Source organism: Thermobia domestica, chromosome 1, assembly GCF_964235325.1.
Source record: "Thermobia domestica chromosome 1, izTheDome1.hap1.1, whole genome shotgun sequence".
Classification (NCBI taxonomy): Eukaryota; Metazoa; Arthropoda; class Insecta; order Zygentoma; family Lepismatidae; genus Thermobia; species Thermobia domestica.
In genome coordinates, this window is record NC_137454.1 from 394,353,482 (window position 1) to 394,370,914 (window position 17,433).

The window sequence follows — 17,433 nt, forward strand, 5'->3', positions numbered from 1 at the left end:
CGATAAAGGTTTTGGATGTTTCAAAGTTCGCAAGTCTAACTTCGTTGTCATTACTTTCCTTATGCAGGCTTTCGTTCCCTATAATCGGTTTGAAAATATCCTCTAGTCTTATCTTCACATTGAAATTCCCTAGTAGTATTTTCTTATGGTATCGCGGGAGTTGTGTTTCTAGTTGGCGATATTTACTTTTTCCCTTGAAAAACAGATGTAAAATTTCTGGTCCGCATCACTCGTTCTCCTTCCCATCTGACATCCTAAACCTCTACCACGTTCATACTATATTTCTCTTAACTCACTCATTACAGATTTCAATGCGCCTGTTCTATAAAAACTTCTTATATTCCATGTTCCAAAGTTCAGGTGCATTTTACTTTTCTGAAGTCGTGCTAAGTTAACAGTCCTGGTCCGAGGCGTCAGTTTTTTTATATATATATATATATATATATATATATATATATACTGAATGAAGTTGTTAGCCTCACGCCAAACTCCAAGCTGGAGAACCATACCATGTCGTCTGTCTGCGACTGCTTATTCAATATATTCGCCTACGACGATATAATTGATGTAGAACTTAGTTTTTGAAATATGTAAACAGACTAAATATTTCCTAAATAGCAAATAAATGCACAGTGAAACGTCCTTGATTTTCGCAATACAGTGGAGTCCCGATTATCCGAGTTTCGATTAATCGAGGTTCCGTGTTATCCGAGCTTTATCCAAAGAAACAAAGATTTAAAAACTAATTCAGTTACAACGATAAGCAGTTTATAGGCTTTTCTTTCAGTAACAAAGCAAACATAAAGGTGGCGTAAAGATGGCGAACATGCCCGACATTGCCATAAATAACCTAGTGAGCTTTTATTGTTTCACGTCTTGAATTTTAGTTTGAGAAGGCAGTGTTCTACGTCGAACAGCAAGAGACGACACGGCACCAGCTAACATTATGATGTTGCTACGTCTGTGCAATATACCCGCCCAAAACGAGGCAGCTTATTGAAACAGAAGACTATGAAAGAACTTTTTTCTTTTCTTTTCTTTTTTCTTTTCTTTTTTCTTTTCTTTTCTTTTTTCTTTTCTTTTCTTTTCTTTTCTTTTTTCTTTTCTTTTTTCTTTTCTTTTTTCTTTTCTTTTTTCTTTTCTTTTTTCTTTTCTTTTTTCTTTTCTTTTCTTTTTCTTTTCTTCTTTTCTTTTCTTTTCTTCTTTTCTTTTCTTTTTTCTTTTCTTTTCTTTTTCTATTCTTTTCTTTTTCTTTTCTTTTCTTTTTTCTATTCTTTTCTTTTCTTTTCTTTTTTCTATTCTTTTCTTTTCTTTTTTCTATTCTTTTCTTTTTCTTTTCTTTTCTTTTTTCTATTCTTTTCTTTTCTTTTTTCTATTCTTTTCTTTTCTTTTTTCTTTTCTTTTCTTTTTTTTTGTAATGTGTATGCTAAACACTACCTTATTTGTATTGTGTTTAACTTATGTACGCATCAATATCAAACCGCATTTGATTTACTGTATTATGGCTAATTCCCTATGTATGTATGTAGAATATAATTATATATACTGTACTATTTGTCCAATAAAATAATAAATACAATAATAATAATGCAATAAAGAGAAATAATCAACAAACGACAGTAATAAATATTGTACAAAATTTTCTGTGTGTCCATCCGTATTAACCGAGTTTTTACTTATACGAGTTAGATCCGGATAATTCGAGAGACTGCTGTATTTTGAAAATATGTATAAAAAGATTCACAATTGATGATCACTCTTCAATAACAAAGGAATTTTAATAATTGTATATGTATTGTTCTTTCATCTTTACATATAAATTGTATTCCTAATTTTTGAGGATTGCTGTTGTTGTTAGCAGGGAACTTACAAAACTATTATAAAATGAAAAAAAAAAAAAAAAGGATTCAGAAAGGAACCAGAAGAGATTTTTGAATATTTATAATATTTAAAAATGTACTTATCTGTAGATACTATCAGCTTTAGAACAAGATGTGAAGTAATGCGGTAAATGTGTTACAATCATTTCAACTCATCGTTAACCTCCGAATCAGCAGTATAGCAACCTTTTTTTTTTCTTTCTTTAAGAATCGTTTATAGAGCTGTGTTATGAAAACTCGAAATTTCCCATCTTCCTTACGTAAGTTTGGGTTCTGAACGGTAATTTAAAAAAATATTATATTAGTCTGTGTTTTTATCTTTTACTGTGTTTGCAGTATATGTACTCGTTATGTCTCATACTGTGGTATTTTTAGTATTTTGACAATCCGGAAACAGGAATCTTATTCCTAACTTCGGTGCTATATTCTTTTATCCTTTTTAGTACGCTCTTTTTTAATGCTAATATATTTCCCGCACTCAATTTGGTTTCATAAATACCGGGTGTTGTTAATGGATCGGTAAATAATTTGTGTATCCAATTTACTTTTTTTTTTTCGATATTAGGTAGATGAAACACTTACCTTTTTTTATGTTCTGATATTAAAAGGTGATCAGATACTTTTTGAAACTTCGGTAGACTGCCAGAAGTTCTCTATTTACTGATAATTATCCATTGTAAATTATTTTTGCACCGAAATTCCTTAGATGTTCATGAACTTAGTTGCTTGTTACAGCCAATTGTTATTTACTTGTATGGAATGAGATTTCTCCTCGAATGCATCAGTGGCTTCGTAATTTACCGCTTTCAATGGAACACGAATAAAGAAGTACAGTACATTATACAGGGCTGGATTAACCCATCTGGAGGCTAGGAAAAATATGTGGCCCCTGCTGACTTCGTCTAGTACATTTCTGCAAAAGTACAGTAGGAAAGTTAAGGGAATATGTTTCATATTTTTGGTCATATTTTATTTTATGATGACAATTGTATCTTCATGATTCTCTTTAGATAGCCAGTTGAGATTTTGATCAGAGTGGAGACCCGTGTCCACTTGGAGGCCCGGGACTATAGCCCCCCTAAGCCCCCCTCCCTAATCCGGCCTTGACATTATGTAATTCAGACATTTCATATTCCGATGTGTGTAGTTTATACGTAATACATGTACAGTTTTGTTTATGAAGGGGAGAAAAACTAGGAACTGATCTCTATTTTAAAAGCCATTTCTTGTGGCTATAGTTAGGAAGTTTGTGCTTTACCTTAAAACAAATATCAGTGGATGGGTGATGAGAACTTTATGAACAAGACTCTACAAATGACTGAATCAATAAGAAGGACACGAATGATGAATGAGAAGAGAAACCATTGGAGACCAACACCATCAAACCATTATAGCATGTGCTGCAAATGAGGATCAGAATAATAATAATAAATGGAAGTAGAAGTAGTAACTTAAGTGTAAAATAATACTTTCAGTTAGAAATAGAGATAATGCTTCAATAATTTTCTTCCCCTTTTTCGGGCCCTGTATTCCCTAAACTGACCCTCCTACTTTTACGACTTTTTTTTTTTTTTTTTTTTTTTTTTAAATTTAAAATTTTCCAGTTATCGTGTATTGGCTGCATTGTTTGTTGAGTGATAATTTTGACAAGATCAAGCATATTGTGCTTTCTCTAGACTCAAACAACACAGTCCAATTTCTAAGACGCATCAGTTTTCTTATCCAAGGAAGAATTATAATCTGCAGACATAACTATATTGTATCTATGGTTACAAATATGTAACTGACGTTAGATCTTTAAAGGAGTCCGAATGTTGTCGAATTTGTGACATTTACAGAGTTGTCACTCTAAGTGAATATGGAATTTGCCCAGTTGATCATTGCGATTATGGAAATAAACTTTAGCAGCTGCTAATACAAAAACGTTTTATCTTCAAAAGTATTAGATCTGTTTTCCTTCCTAAAACATTTGTGTGTTCTATCCAATATTTTTAGAGAGATACATATTGATATCAATTCAGTTAGATTCAAGTTGGTTCCAGTTAGATAAAAGGGCAACTTGCCAACATAGTTGAGGTATTTGGTTTTGTATTATTTTTAACGTCTTTTTCCTTATTTATTTATTTACTTATGAAAACTTCTCCTAAAAGCACTAACACTGGTTCTATAGCAGATTCTTTTCTGAAGTGAAAATCATAATCTTAAACAAAAATTATTTTTAAGGTCTTGAACAGAAGGAAATACTAAACAAAGGAAAATTAAAGCCGAAAATTAAAAAAAAAAATCGGAAACAAAAAAAATTAAAAACGAAAAATTTCAAAGTAGGAAAACCGATAAATTTTTCGAGATATGAAGTAACGATAAACAAATATCGAACAGTTCGAAAGACAAAACAAATGAAATTGTCGGATTAAAAAAAAAAAGAAAAGAAAACTAAAATTATTGAAAAACGAAAAACCAAGAAACCATTTTTTTTTTTACTGAAACGGAAAATGATCGAAAAATGGATTTCTTTTTTTTTTTTTGGGGGGGGGGGGGATCGTAAAACAGAATTTCCGAAAGTCGAGAAACAGATTTTTCGAAATAGCCTATCCGTTATAATAACCTCATAACTACAGTTAATGCCTCGGAGATGAAAAAGTGGGTTGTGTCTATGAGACCTTAATCCCTTATAAAATAATTTCACGATTTTAGTTATGTTGTTCACGTAAAGTATAGAAAATTTTCAACATTCTTGAAACTTCATGCGTGAATCTTCACATGGAAAATAGACGAAGTAGTAATCTCAGACTTCTTCCAAGTATATAAGATTTTTGGTGACTGTATATAACTTTATGGTAACAGGTCAGACTTGTTACCTGGCAACAGTGAGCAGAATGAACCAGCACGTTTAAAGAAAGTTGTTATTAGTTATTTTGGTGCTTTGTAGTTAAATGTAAATATTTGCTATCTCCGAATAAAGAAGAGGCAATATGAATATCTGAACGATCCGTACTGTCTCGGAAGTTGACACTCTGATGAAGACCACAGGAAAGAAATAGCGGTCGAAAAATCAGTTAAAAAAAGAATAAAAGTAACAATTTTAATTTAAATTATAACTAAAGACGAAACTTTTTCGCTAATGCAATATCTGCGAAATGTTAAAAAAAAAAAAATGCGTTTATGTTTCAGGAAACCTCATACTTTTTATTTCAGAACCAGAAATCACGCTTATATTACCGCGAATTTTTGCGGAATTCGGCATTACTTGCGATAAATGTGAATGAAAACGAAAAAGTGGAATTCTTGCTAATTATTGCTAATAATAACTAAAAAGCGCATTTCCAATATTATTTAACTTAAGAGTCGTATTTTACCGAAAACGTGCGCGACGCTAAATTAAGTTCTCAATAAAATCCGTAAGCTTGCATGGCGTGATGTTGCTTTCTGGGATTTGACATTGTTTAAGGAAGTGGACATTGTATCATTGTTAAACAGTTTAAAAGTTAACTATAAGTATTTTGCTGTCAACTAGTTACGTTCAATATGGTTGCCAGTCTCGAGTGTTGATGCCGAGAGATTCTTTTCCAAATATAATATGATTGTTACTGACAGGAAAACAAACTTAAAAGAAGAATTGGTAATATCTTGTTGGATGTTATCCTTTAACTAAGGATAAGGTTAGAGGAAGTGTTTAAATTTTTGCATTAATTTCTATGTTTCAGTGAATACATTAGCTAGAATGTGCACCTAATCAAGGTATATCCTCATTTTTGTATCAGATACACCTTACAATAAAAAATAGACTGTTTACAAGTAATATATTTAAAAAAAATCTTGTGCTACATTTAAAAAAATAAACGCGACATAAATGCTAAAATTGTGGTAATTAATGATTCAAAATATCAAAACTTGCGAAAGTTTCATCTCTATTTATAACATATAATTGGCGTAAAAACGAGATCTGTTACATCATATCTCAAGCGTTTAATAATACTGAAATGGAAATAGAATCAAAAATAAATAAGTTATAGATAAAGGGAAAACTCAAATACAATCTTTTTTTTTTTTTTTTTTTTTTTTTTCTTATGGAGTGAGAAGGTTACGAAACATAGACTTTCGAGAGTATCATTCGTCAGTTCTGTTCTGAAGAACAATTTATTAGAACTTACATGAAACATTGTTTTCTACAGTCGTTAATTCATTGAGATTAGTGGAAGATAGCACAAAGTAACCAATTTCCAAGTTTTTTTGTTTTTTTTCCCTTTCGTGCAGAAGGGTCAAAGAATAATGAAGAAGTTTCAAATGAGGAGGCAGTACACAAAGATCCTTGTGTACCTACATAAAGAAAAGTAACCAGAATTGATAACCCCCTGGCCAAACATAATAATTAAATAACCATATGCAAATTACGGAACCATCTCACATTTATATTTATTTATTTATTTATTTATGTATTGAACAAATTCCCAGGTATAGCATAATTCTGCCATTTTACACAGAGAAATGTTAACAAGCAGGAAAAGAAGAAGAATAAAAAAGAAAAACGACACAAAATAAAAATAAATAACAACAACAATAACATCAATAATATCAACAAAGAGTGCACAAGTGATATTTGGCCAGCATGCGTTTTATTGCTCTCTCAAACACCGGGTAGCTCAAAAAAAATGTCCACGTCACTAGTTAGATTATTATAATAGTTCGGTACTCGGTGAAAAGAGACGTCTGTGTAATTGTCAACCTATGGCGTGCAAGGTAGAATAGGTAGGTATTCCGGGTTTTGCGGGAAGGGACACGTAAGGATAGTTGTTGAATTAGGGTTTCTGATCTTAGGTTCCCATTAGCTATCTTATGAAAAAATTTCAAATCAGAGACCTCTGTATAATTGTCAACTTAGGACGTGCAAGGTGGAATAGGTAGGTATTCCGGGTTTTGCGGGAAGGGGCACGTAAGGATAGTTGTTGAATTAGGGTTTCTGATCTTAAGTTCCCATTATCTTATGAAGAAATTTCAGGTCAGAGTTATTTCTGCGTGCTCCCGGCGGGTGGATATTAAGATATGGCAAAAGTTCTTCCTTAGGTAATATTCGATGCGTGGGAACACAAAAACGTACTAGGGGCTCAGTGGTAGAGCGTTCACCTCTGGTGCATGGTCTCATTCATTTCTTATCATCACCGTCTTCTCTAGCCGGCACAACCGTGGAACGTAAAACTCAACAATTTCATTTCATTTCACGAAAACGTACTATTGCAATAAAGAAATTGAGAACAGACTCAAGAGAGATGTGTAGGTGCGGCCATGGGCCATATAGGATAGCAGTATTCGATCTTGGATGCTATTACAGGGTGTCTATCGGTCACAAAAGTCACGAAAGTCATGAAAAAGTCACGAAATTTAGCTTTTGGGTCACGATTTTTTTTTTTTTATCTGTACAAATATAAGTATATACTGGAAAATTTTGTTCTATAAAACGTCAAAACTCACCACCAGAAATGTCTATGGTCGGCTTTAGACACTACCGAATCAAAAGCAAAGCACGCTTCTATCGCATGCATGAAAATTTGCACCCAAATTCGCTCTTGAGAATTACTAAATTATATGGTTTAGTAAAGAAAAGATCACGGAAAAGTCACAAAATTTCATTTTGGAATTTTAGTAGACACCCTGTATTAGAGTTTTATAGAATGTTGCTAATGATGCCACAGTGCGTAGTTCAGTGAATTGGTAAAGAAGCCCCAGCATACGCATTGATTTCTTAACTATTTAGGAGATGTAGTCAGAGAACGAGAGTTTCGAATCAAAGATTACACCAAGATCATTATGACTAGCAGAATGTGTTAGAGAGAATCGTAAATATGGTATTTGGAGGGAACAGGAGGCGTTTTCAGAGTAAGTGTAATATTGTCACATTTCTTGCTGTTAAGTTTCAATTGCACATTTCACACCAGTGTGCAAGATAATTTGTCTTCCTGTAGGGCAATCGTGTCATGGAAACATGATATTTCTCTATATAATTTACAATCGTCAGCAAAAAGTAAAAGTAAAAGTAATAGGTCACTAGGATTAGGTGATAAGTGAGAGTAAAGGTCGACCATATACAGGACAAATATAAAAGAATCCAGGTATGTAAACATATGTAACAAAGATGTACACTAATGATCCTACTCATTCTTACTTGACTAAAAATTCCTACCTTTTATCAATAAAAGTTGCTTGAATCTCTGTTATACACGTAATGAAAGAATGGGACAAGATGAAGACAAAAGACCTCTATCTTTGATTCAGAATCTTCCTCAGAGTTGGAATTAGTGTATTGCATTAGCAGAAGATTACATAGAAGAATAGTAATTTCATTGTATTCAATAAAGAATGTGACACACACTCATGCTTGTTCATATTTGAACACCCTGTGTATTAATTCGTGAACATAATTCTAGGAAGTGATGTAGTTATTTTTGTATATTTTATAGATTCAGTCATAGTTGAGCTGCGTAACAAGGATGATGATTGGATCCAAAAACCTGAAATAAGGGAGCGTGTAGGGAAGACAGGATTAACTTTCAGGTAATTAATATTCCCATTGTACCATATTTGTACCATTGTTTTCAGGGTCGCTGAGATGAACAGTGACACTTCTGGTGTTCTTTAAATCCAAATTCAGCCCCGTAATTTGGCGGTGGGGGGAGTGGAAGATATATATATACATATAAAAATAATCGAATATAACTGATATTAGTGTCGAATCCATAGTTTTCGAGGTGTCTGAGACGAACACTGACACTTCCGATACCATTTAAATCGAAATTCAACCCTTTATATCCAAAATGAAACTTATACTCCCCGTGCAAAGAATGGGTATTCTGCTAGAATATATATACATATATACAACATCCCTGTTTAAAAATAAGTGACGAATAAAAATCTGTAGGATTATCTTTCTTATAAAAAGACTAGATACATGTATACTCTGTATAATATTATGGGCAAAATGAAAGTACAGTTAGAGATAATCAAGATAGTTCTAATAACAAAGACCGAAAAGCTTATGCTTTCAGAGCTATAAACTCGCAAATGTAGCGAAGCAGCTTAACTCGAAAAGTAAGACCTAAGTGAAACGGTTTTTAGTAGAAACTACTAGTATAATCTATGGAAAACTTCATTGCGTACCTTTTTCTGTATAAAACCCATGCAAAGGTGTAGACTAGCAACGTCGGTTTTCCGAACTGTTATTTAGCTAAGTACGTTACTAACTGAAATGCCCATTCTCTGCACGGGGAAAATTGGTTACTGAAAATTTGTATACCCATGTGCTCCCTTGGATGCGGTTTTTAATCAAAATGACCTGATAGAAATGAAGTTTGAGGTAGGAGCTGACTATTAGGGTGAGCCGAAAAAAAATATTTTTTTTTCAGGTCGTAATACCGCGGAAAAGTTGTGAATTGGGAAGACAAAAAAAGGAATAAATAAAAAAAAAAAGAAATAAAATCGAATTATATTTTCCAGTCGCGCATGTGCTCTAAAATTTGCCGAAATGTGGAAAACTTCGTATTTTTACGATAACTTATTATCTTAACTTGTCAATATTTAAATCTAATAGCTTTGGTTGAATCTTACTCGAACCGGTACAATGATTTAGAAGAAAGAATTATTCAAAACGGTCAAGGTATTCTGCTCGCGCAACGGCTGTCAGTTCTCAGAAATTCAAGCGCTCTTTGTAATTCGCTCAGGCCAATGACCACTATGTTCCATCAAAAGTATCTTCAGCTAAGAATGGGTGAAAACGGAGATGCTCAATTGTTCAACATGAGTTTCTTGGACTTACGACTTTTCACACAAAAACTTAATTTTGTCAATAAAAAATCTGTTTATAAGTATTACTAATGGTCTAAAATAATTTGTTTTTAAACATTTAAACTTGTATTCAATAAAGAAAGACAAAATACATGTAAGTTATTAGTGTTTTTACTTTGAAGTCTGATCTACCTTCATTTGTAAAGGGCCTTTCCTACTAAGATAGTGAAATCGGCCCTTGATACGAATTGGGTCGCTGTTGACCCAAAAGGTTACCCTTGACCTAAAACTACCTCAAACATTTTTTAACCCTCTCACCCCCTCCCCTTACCGAATTATCGTATCATACATGCTCAAAATTGAATTTTTTTTTATTTTGGTGGGGGTGATCGAAAAATTTTGAAAGTTTCAAAGATTGTAGATACTATTTAGATGTAAATGTGGAATTTTTTTTCAAAATCATCGATGCGTATTTTCTTTATTTTTTTTTTCGTGTTGAAAATTTCAAAAAAAAATTTTAGAAAAAAAAAATATTTGGGGGGGGGGCACGTCGCTGATTTTTTGGTTTAAAATTTGTTATCCTCTTAAGTACAACATATTTTTTTTCGGGGCCTGAAAGTGATGGCAACATTGTCAAAAATAAATAAAACTGAAAACAAACGTGTTTTTTCGGGCTCAAAAAACCTCGCGTCGGCTGAATGTATCTATGCTTCACTGGCCGCACACAGTGGCGCGCTCTCTATCTCGAGCTGAGTGTACCTTTGTTGTGCAAGAGTCGTTGAAGTGGAAGCTGTTACGGAGATATATTTGGTGTTTCTATTCCGAAATGGACTCAATCGAAGCAGCCGAAGAACAACAGAAGCGGAAGGGACGCAAAAGAAAGGAAAATTGTCAACTTTAGCAAAGGGTTGTTTGAAGGGGCCCTCACCTTCAGGGCAATAAAATGGTGGAAAAACTGTGCAAGAAAACACGTTTGTTTTCAGTTTTATTTATTTTTGACAATGTTGCCATCACTTTCAGCCCCCGAAAAAAATATATTTTGTACTTAAGGGTATAACAAATTTTTAACCAAAAAATCAGCGACGTGTCCTTCCCCCCAATTTTTTCCTACAATTTTTTGAAATTTTCAACACGCAAAAAAATAAAGAAAATACGCATCGATGATTTTGAAAAAAAAAAATCCACATTTACATCTAAATAGTATCTACAATCTGTGAAACTTTCAAAATTTTTCGATCACCCCACCAAAATTTAAAAATATTCCATTTTGAGCATGTATGATACAATAATTCGGTAAGGGGAGGGGGTGGGGATCAAAAAATTTTTGAGGTAGTTTTAGGTCAAGGGTAACCTTTTGGATCAATAGCGACCCAATTTGGATCAAGGGCCGATTTCATTATCTTGTTAGGAAAGACCTTTTGTCCATTAGCTTTGACGTTAATACGCGACCTGAAGATGTTAATATATTTAAATAATATTTAAAGACTGTTTTCTATGATTCTAATACATAAGAATTTGAGCTATTATATTCGGGAAGAGGCTAATTGAACAATGTTAAAAATTATCACAAAAATGTGAATTTTTCCAAATTTTCGGCAAACTTTAGAACACATGCGCGACCGGAACATGTAAACCCATTTTATTTCTTTTGTTAGCCCTTTTTAATCTCCCCAATTCGCAACTTTTACGCGGTATTACGACTTGTAAAAAAAAATTGAATTTTTCCGACCCACCCTACTAATTATGTCGCAAAATTCATTTTCAAACATGTAGCCATTTTCATGTGATAGGATCGCAAACAACAGACAACATCGATTTCAGTTAGCGAATTACAAGACTACCCACTTCTTTAAAAGCAAGGTTTTTGAAAATTACACATCACCACCTTCTTACCGTTCTATTCGACTAAATTCGAGCTAAATATCATCAGGACTATCAGCAACCCCCAAGACTATCGAGACTATATATTCGATAGTAATTTCGGTTATTTTGGACATTTTATTCACCCCTTCTCACGGCCCATGTCGATGGAGACAACTTGAACTTAAATGATTATTTTATTATTACATTATTTTTATTTCAGTTATTTTTACATGCCATTTCCTTCCCACCCATATATATATATATATTTTTTTTTTCAGATTGTAAGTCATATGTGTACCCAATGTGCTACAGGCATTCCATAGTTTTATATATATATATATGTTTTATTTCTGCCTGTTTCAGGTGAAACCATTTTATTGAGTAAGTACTGTTTAAAATTCTGATTAGAAGCTTATTATGAAAGATCGGCAGTTACGACAAAATAAAAGAGGAAAATGACAGACAAAATAAATTTTAAGAATTACATTTTAAAACGGCAGTTTATATTGCAAAACTAATATATTCATTATACTGTATTTTGCTACCATTAACTTAACAAAAGTGTACATTAAATGCAGTAGTCTATATGAAGGATTGTAAACAGAACTAATTAATAAATTTGGAAGAATCAATAGCCAAAACGATTTCAGATCATGGAAATATTCGTATCATAAACATGACGCTGCAGAGATACTCTGTTAATGAACATTGTAACCAAAAACTAAGTAAAATAACTTTATATTAGATAAACCATACATTGGCACTTGATAAATCAGAGTACAGGCAAAATCCAACGGATAGAATCCAAGTGGATCTCATTCATGAAGAATCAAAGTAGAAATTAAAAAAAAAAGAAATAATTTATGCTTAGAAAGATACTTATTTACTTTTCTAAAATAAATATGCTGAGTATCTTCTAAGTGTAGGAGGCAATGCGAGAAAGGAAAGGATAAATATACAAGGGCACCCATCAGGGAGGGCAAGGGCAAGATGGGGCGCTCGCCTCCCCTAAGAGGAAATTGTACTTGGGAATATTGAAAACCCAATAGGATTTTTATATTAGTTACAGCAAAATTTGAAACTATATTATGAAACGTCGCTTATACTTGCCTCCCTTGGAAACCACAACATGGGCGCCCTTGTAAATGTACCTTTTCGAAATCACTTACAACTAGTGTATTGTTAATTAGATAGTGCATAAATTCTGAATGAACTGAAATGTTGACTTTTTAACCTTTTTCTGTGGTGTCACAAACTTTTGTCTGTTCTGTCACTGTAGGTGCCAAGCTTTGAACTTGGCTTGCAGTTCACATGTATGAATACTTACGTCCAGTCAATCGCTGAAAGTTGCTGTTCTCAAAAGTTATTTGTACGTGATAGGTCACGTACTGTCTGCTCATGAACATTCCAATAGGCTGGCGAGTATGGTGCTGGTACTCTTTTGATCCTCAATTGGCTGCTGTCGTTCAGATGAAAGGTCCTTCTCACATAAGTCTTATCAAAGTAAGCTACCAAGTCTGGTAGTTCTGGTAATGCGTTCTCCATTGTGTATCTCAGGCCACTTCTCACTTGGTTCACTAATAGAAATTCTAAACACCATTCCATTCCATTACATGTGTGTACTGATTCATCTTTCCAGTGTAGAGTTTCTAAATCTAATTCTTGAACTTTTCTCCACACAGACTTCGACAAATGGTAGAAACGACCTTGAATTTCCTTGTATTTTGTCCGTATCTTAAGAGGTTTCCTCGAATTCTGTCCCTTGGGTTTGATTCTCTTACATTTTGTACCTGTCCCCCAGATAAGCAGTTGCCTACAACACATAATTCATTTTCTCTTCTGATATTACAAGCATTTTATTTAGGTTGGCCACCGTCCAAGTTATGTTGCCCCGTTTGTGAAGATCGTTTGATGCATGAAAACGATCATTTAAAATCTATCGATGCGACAGGATCATATTTAAAGTACGTTACAAACTTGGGATTCATAGCAATTTCAAATGTACTTTTCATGTATTTGATTCTGCAACAATGATTTATCCTCCTTTGGTAGGGAGTGCTAAATTATATATCTAACCAGTGCCGTATTTAGGGGGGGAAGCTCACCCGGCTCGAGATCCCCCCCATTGAGTGCAAAGTTTTTTTTCTTTTTCTTTTTTTTTTTTTTTAATGTGCTTGCAGGGATAAGAGAAAAACTCACGAAATTGTCACCTAACGTCTCTTGTCGAAATGCAGAACAAACGGCAGCATATCTGTAACAGAATGACCCATCCCTCTTCATCTCCAACCCGTCATCACACACACACCAACAAAAACTTTTAACAAACAAATATGTTATTGGAGCGGAACGCTTTAAAGCCCCACTCCAATTCGGTTCTCTTTGTTCTTGGCACTTTTTTCCTGCTCATATTTGATATGTTATATTTATATATATATATTCATGTTCAACACAAAGTAAGCCTATACTGGATTCAGTTTTGCCCCGAAATTTTCAGCCCTCTCATTGAAAATTTCTAAATACGCGCCTGTATCTGACTGGTGGTCTGCATTTCACTGTAACGGTGAGCAATGTGACTTCGATTTCCCGTATAAAAGTGAATAAAACTAAAGAAGCAGCCATGAAATGGTAAATATGACGAATGATCACAATAAATATAATTTATTAGCGATTTTTTTTTTGGGGGGGGAGAGGGTAAAAATAACAATATATTACATTTATAACATTTTGCGCCAATTGTCAGTCTTTATTTATAATAAATACCTCAAACTAAACTACTGTTGTCTATTGCTAAGTAGTTAGCATTTCTTCCAGGACGCCGCCGTATAAGGATAAGGACACTTCAGATGATGTCCCAGTATTTTGTCGACTGTTCGATGAAAAAACACACCAGAGAAGCAAACCTGTACCTTTTACGTATTCACCATGTCCAGGTAAGAACTTAAAAATGTGACGCTTATTTCATTTAGGGTTGAACTTACATTTTACATCGGAGATGGGTAGGAAGATCGAATATGGGACAAAATCCCTCAAAATATTAAAACCGTGATCTTACGGGAAAAGAATCAGATGATAGTAGAATGTGGAAATTATGTATATATAATATAGAATTCAATTAAATTGTCTTATCACCCCTTTATATTTAATGAGGGAATTGTTTCGTTTCCAGGAATGTAGAACTAGAGCTTTTGTAAATACATGAATATTTTGAGAAACAGTTTGACTTAATTTACACTGACTGTCAAATAAATATTCGGTATTACCTTTATATGTTTAGAATTTATAGATAGTACAACTCTACATTTAACAATATATTAAATTATATCTCATCATCATCATCATAGGTATTCTGTCTTTATTGGCAGGTCACTTGCCGCAGCTGAGAAGCTTCCATGCTCCATGGTCCTCCGCTAACTTCTTCGTCTTCGCGTATGATCTTTCTGTTTTTATATCATCCATTAATTGTAGTCTCCTTCGCCCCCTCCCTCTCTTTCCCGCCACCATACCCTCGAGGGCGTCCCTCATGATACAATCTCTTCTTAGGCAATGTCCCAACCAGTTTCTCTTCCTCTTCCTAATAATATCTAAAAGTGTTCTTTTCTCACCCATAATTTCTAACACTCTCTCATTCGTTTTGCGCTCTACCCAACTAATTCTTTCCATTCTTCTTCACACCCACATTTCGAAGGCTTCCAGTAGATTTTCGTCACCTTTACGTAATGTCCACGTTTCCGCCCCATACAGTACAACACTCCACACGAAGCATTTTATGAGTCTTTTTCTCAACTCTTTCTTCAAGATCCCACAAAACAGACTTTTCTTCCTCCTAAAGGCTTCTTTCGCCATTCCTGTCCTTGCTCTTATTTCACGTTCGCACTTCATGTTATTACTAAGAATACTACCCAGATATCGAAAACTATTCACTTCTTCTATTTTCTCCCCTCCTACTTTTATATTTGACACAGACCCCTTCGTTACAGTCACCATGGCTTTTGTCTTTCTAACATTTATTTTCATCCAATATTCTTCAAAGCCCTTTTTCATTTTTTTCTAACATTCTATCTATGGTATGATATATTGTGTTACATGTATAATTTGTCAGAAACATTTGACAATAATAAAAAAAAACTGTCATTACACTTTGTAATAAAATGTCACACAACATATAAAGTTGTTTACAACAAAATTCAGCATATTAACCCTTTGACTACTAACGGGATAAAAATGTTCCATGAGAATATTTCAAACGCCGTTGGGATTTTTTTTTTAATTCTAAAAATACATACTGTTGTTCCATTACTTCAGATGTCACCAGGACACTGTTTAGTTTCCAAAACTGTATGCAGATGTCAGAAATTTTGCACATCAAAGAGGAGACATACATGTCTGTTAAAACAACCTGAGCTCCTTCGTGGCTAAGCGGTTAGCGTACGCGCCTTTGGCGTGGGAGACCCTGGTTCGATTCCCGGTGGGAGTTCATGTGGTTCGGATTCCACGTTAATCAGTAGGTCCACGTCTCAAATAGCTTCGCTGCTAAACGGGACATTAAACTCAAAATCAATCAATCAATCAGTAAAACAATCCTTACATTGGCAAAATGAAAAAAAAGTAGTTTGAGGGTTAAAATATGTATTATAACAAAGGAAAAGAAAAAAAGTCTCCGTTTTTAAAAATACGAAACGTACGAATCAAATGTTAACTGGGGATCAGTGCCGTGCCGTGGAAATCAGCGCCCTGGGCGAGACTATACGACGGCGCCCCCATACATATATTCCAAGTATTTTTTCCTTTCTTTTGACCCCTTTTCTCCCGATTTTTTCGCCCCCCTTACTTCGGCGCCCGGGGCCATCGCCCCGCTCCCCCCCACGGCACGGCCCTGCTGGGGATTTTTGTCCTATGATCACGCCTTCGTCTCGGGGGAATTCTGTTCGTTTTAGTGGAAGATCGCGCAAGGTTCCAGTAAAAGGATGCAGAAAGAAGGTTGAAGCGCCAATTATTTATTTATTTATGATCCATATTGACATCCTCGTAAGCTTTTAACAAGCCTCTCATTGTACATAATCTTGAAGCAGTGAAACTATATCGTCGTATGAGAACCAGAGGAGATAACTCCATTTTTGTAGGTTCACAGGAGAGAGGAAAAAGTTATCTTTTCAAACAAATGTTGTTTTAATGAAATAATAAAGACATTATTTCGTAGCAAACAAGGCATGACAAAGTCAGGTTCAATAACACTCAAATGACACCTAGTGGGTCTTTCAGAATTATGGTAATCCAAGCAAACAAAAGTCCCATTCTTGGAGTTACGTTCCTTTGATTTTCATATGACGATATGTGAAATCGAGTCTGTGTTACTTTTGAAGTTACAAAACAAATGAGAAGTGAACTGTGTAGATCAGAAGTCGATTTTTAATTAAATTTAGATTGAAGTTGATGCAAGAAAATCCTTTTGGTTCAAACTTAAGAATAATTATTCTGAATGAAAAGATAATAAAAAAAGTAATCATACGTAGCATACCGTTCATTTACGTCTTGTAAAGTCAAGGAAGGTGAGTTTCATCAAAGTATGAAACAATATCTATGATAATTGATACTTAAATCCTCTACTAAAGGGTGAAATTTAGAATATCCACAACATACTTGAAGTCCAGTTTTCTTAGATTGAATGTAATGGTTTTTACTGCAAATTTGGAATGCATGCAAGAACATAAGGAAGTACCATACGTAAGCGTTTTCAAACCTTTTTTCACGATGATTTCTTTGCCGTGACATTGACATGAAAGCTAAACACTTTGATGTAAAACAGTTTTGTTATGATTTCGACGCTGTTTTCAAGGGCGAAGGAAACATTTCGGAAAGTTGTTCCGAAACGGAAGTATAAGTATTACATTTTACTATTTACTGTATGTACACTCATGAC

General features: G+C 34.0%; 1 protein-coding gene and 1 long non-coding RNA gene across 4 annotated transcripts in view; one reads left to right on the top strand and one right to left on the bottom strand.

Moving 5' to 3' along the window:
- LOC145665330 (uncharacterized) overlaps positions 1-17,433 on the bottom strand; it is a 116,000-nt gene that overhangs the window by 59,379 nt on the left and 39,188 nt on the right. The window lies entirely within an intron of this gene.
- The window catches only part of LOC145665324 (uncharacterized), a 146,422-nt gene that overhangs the window by 39,260 nt on the left and 89,729 nt on the right, over positions 1-17,433 (top strand). Inside the window, exons 5-6 of the mRNA XM_081732625.1 lie at positions 8,333-8,426; positions 14,328-14,446. Coding sequence (XP_081588751.1) covers positions 8,333-8,426; positions 14,328-14,446 — 213 coding nt within the window. The remainder of the gene's footprint in view (positions 1-8,332; positions 8,427-14,327; positions 14,447-17,433) is intronic.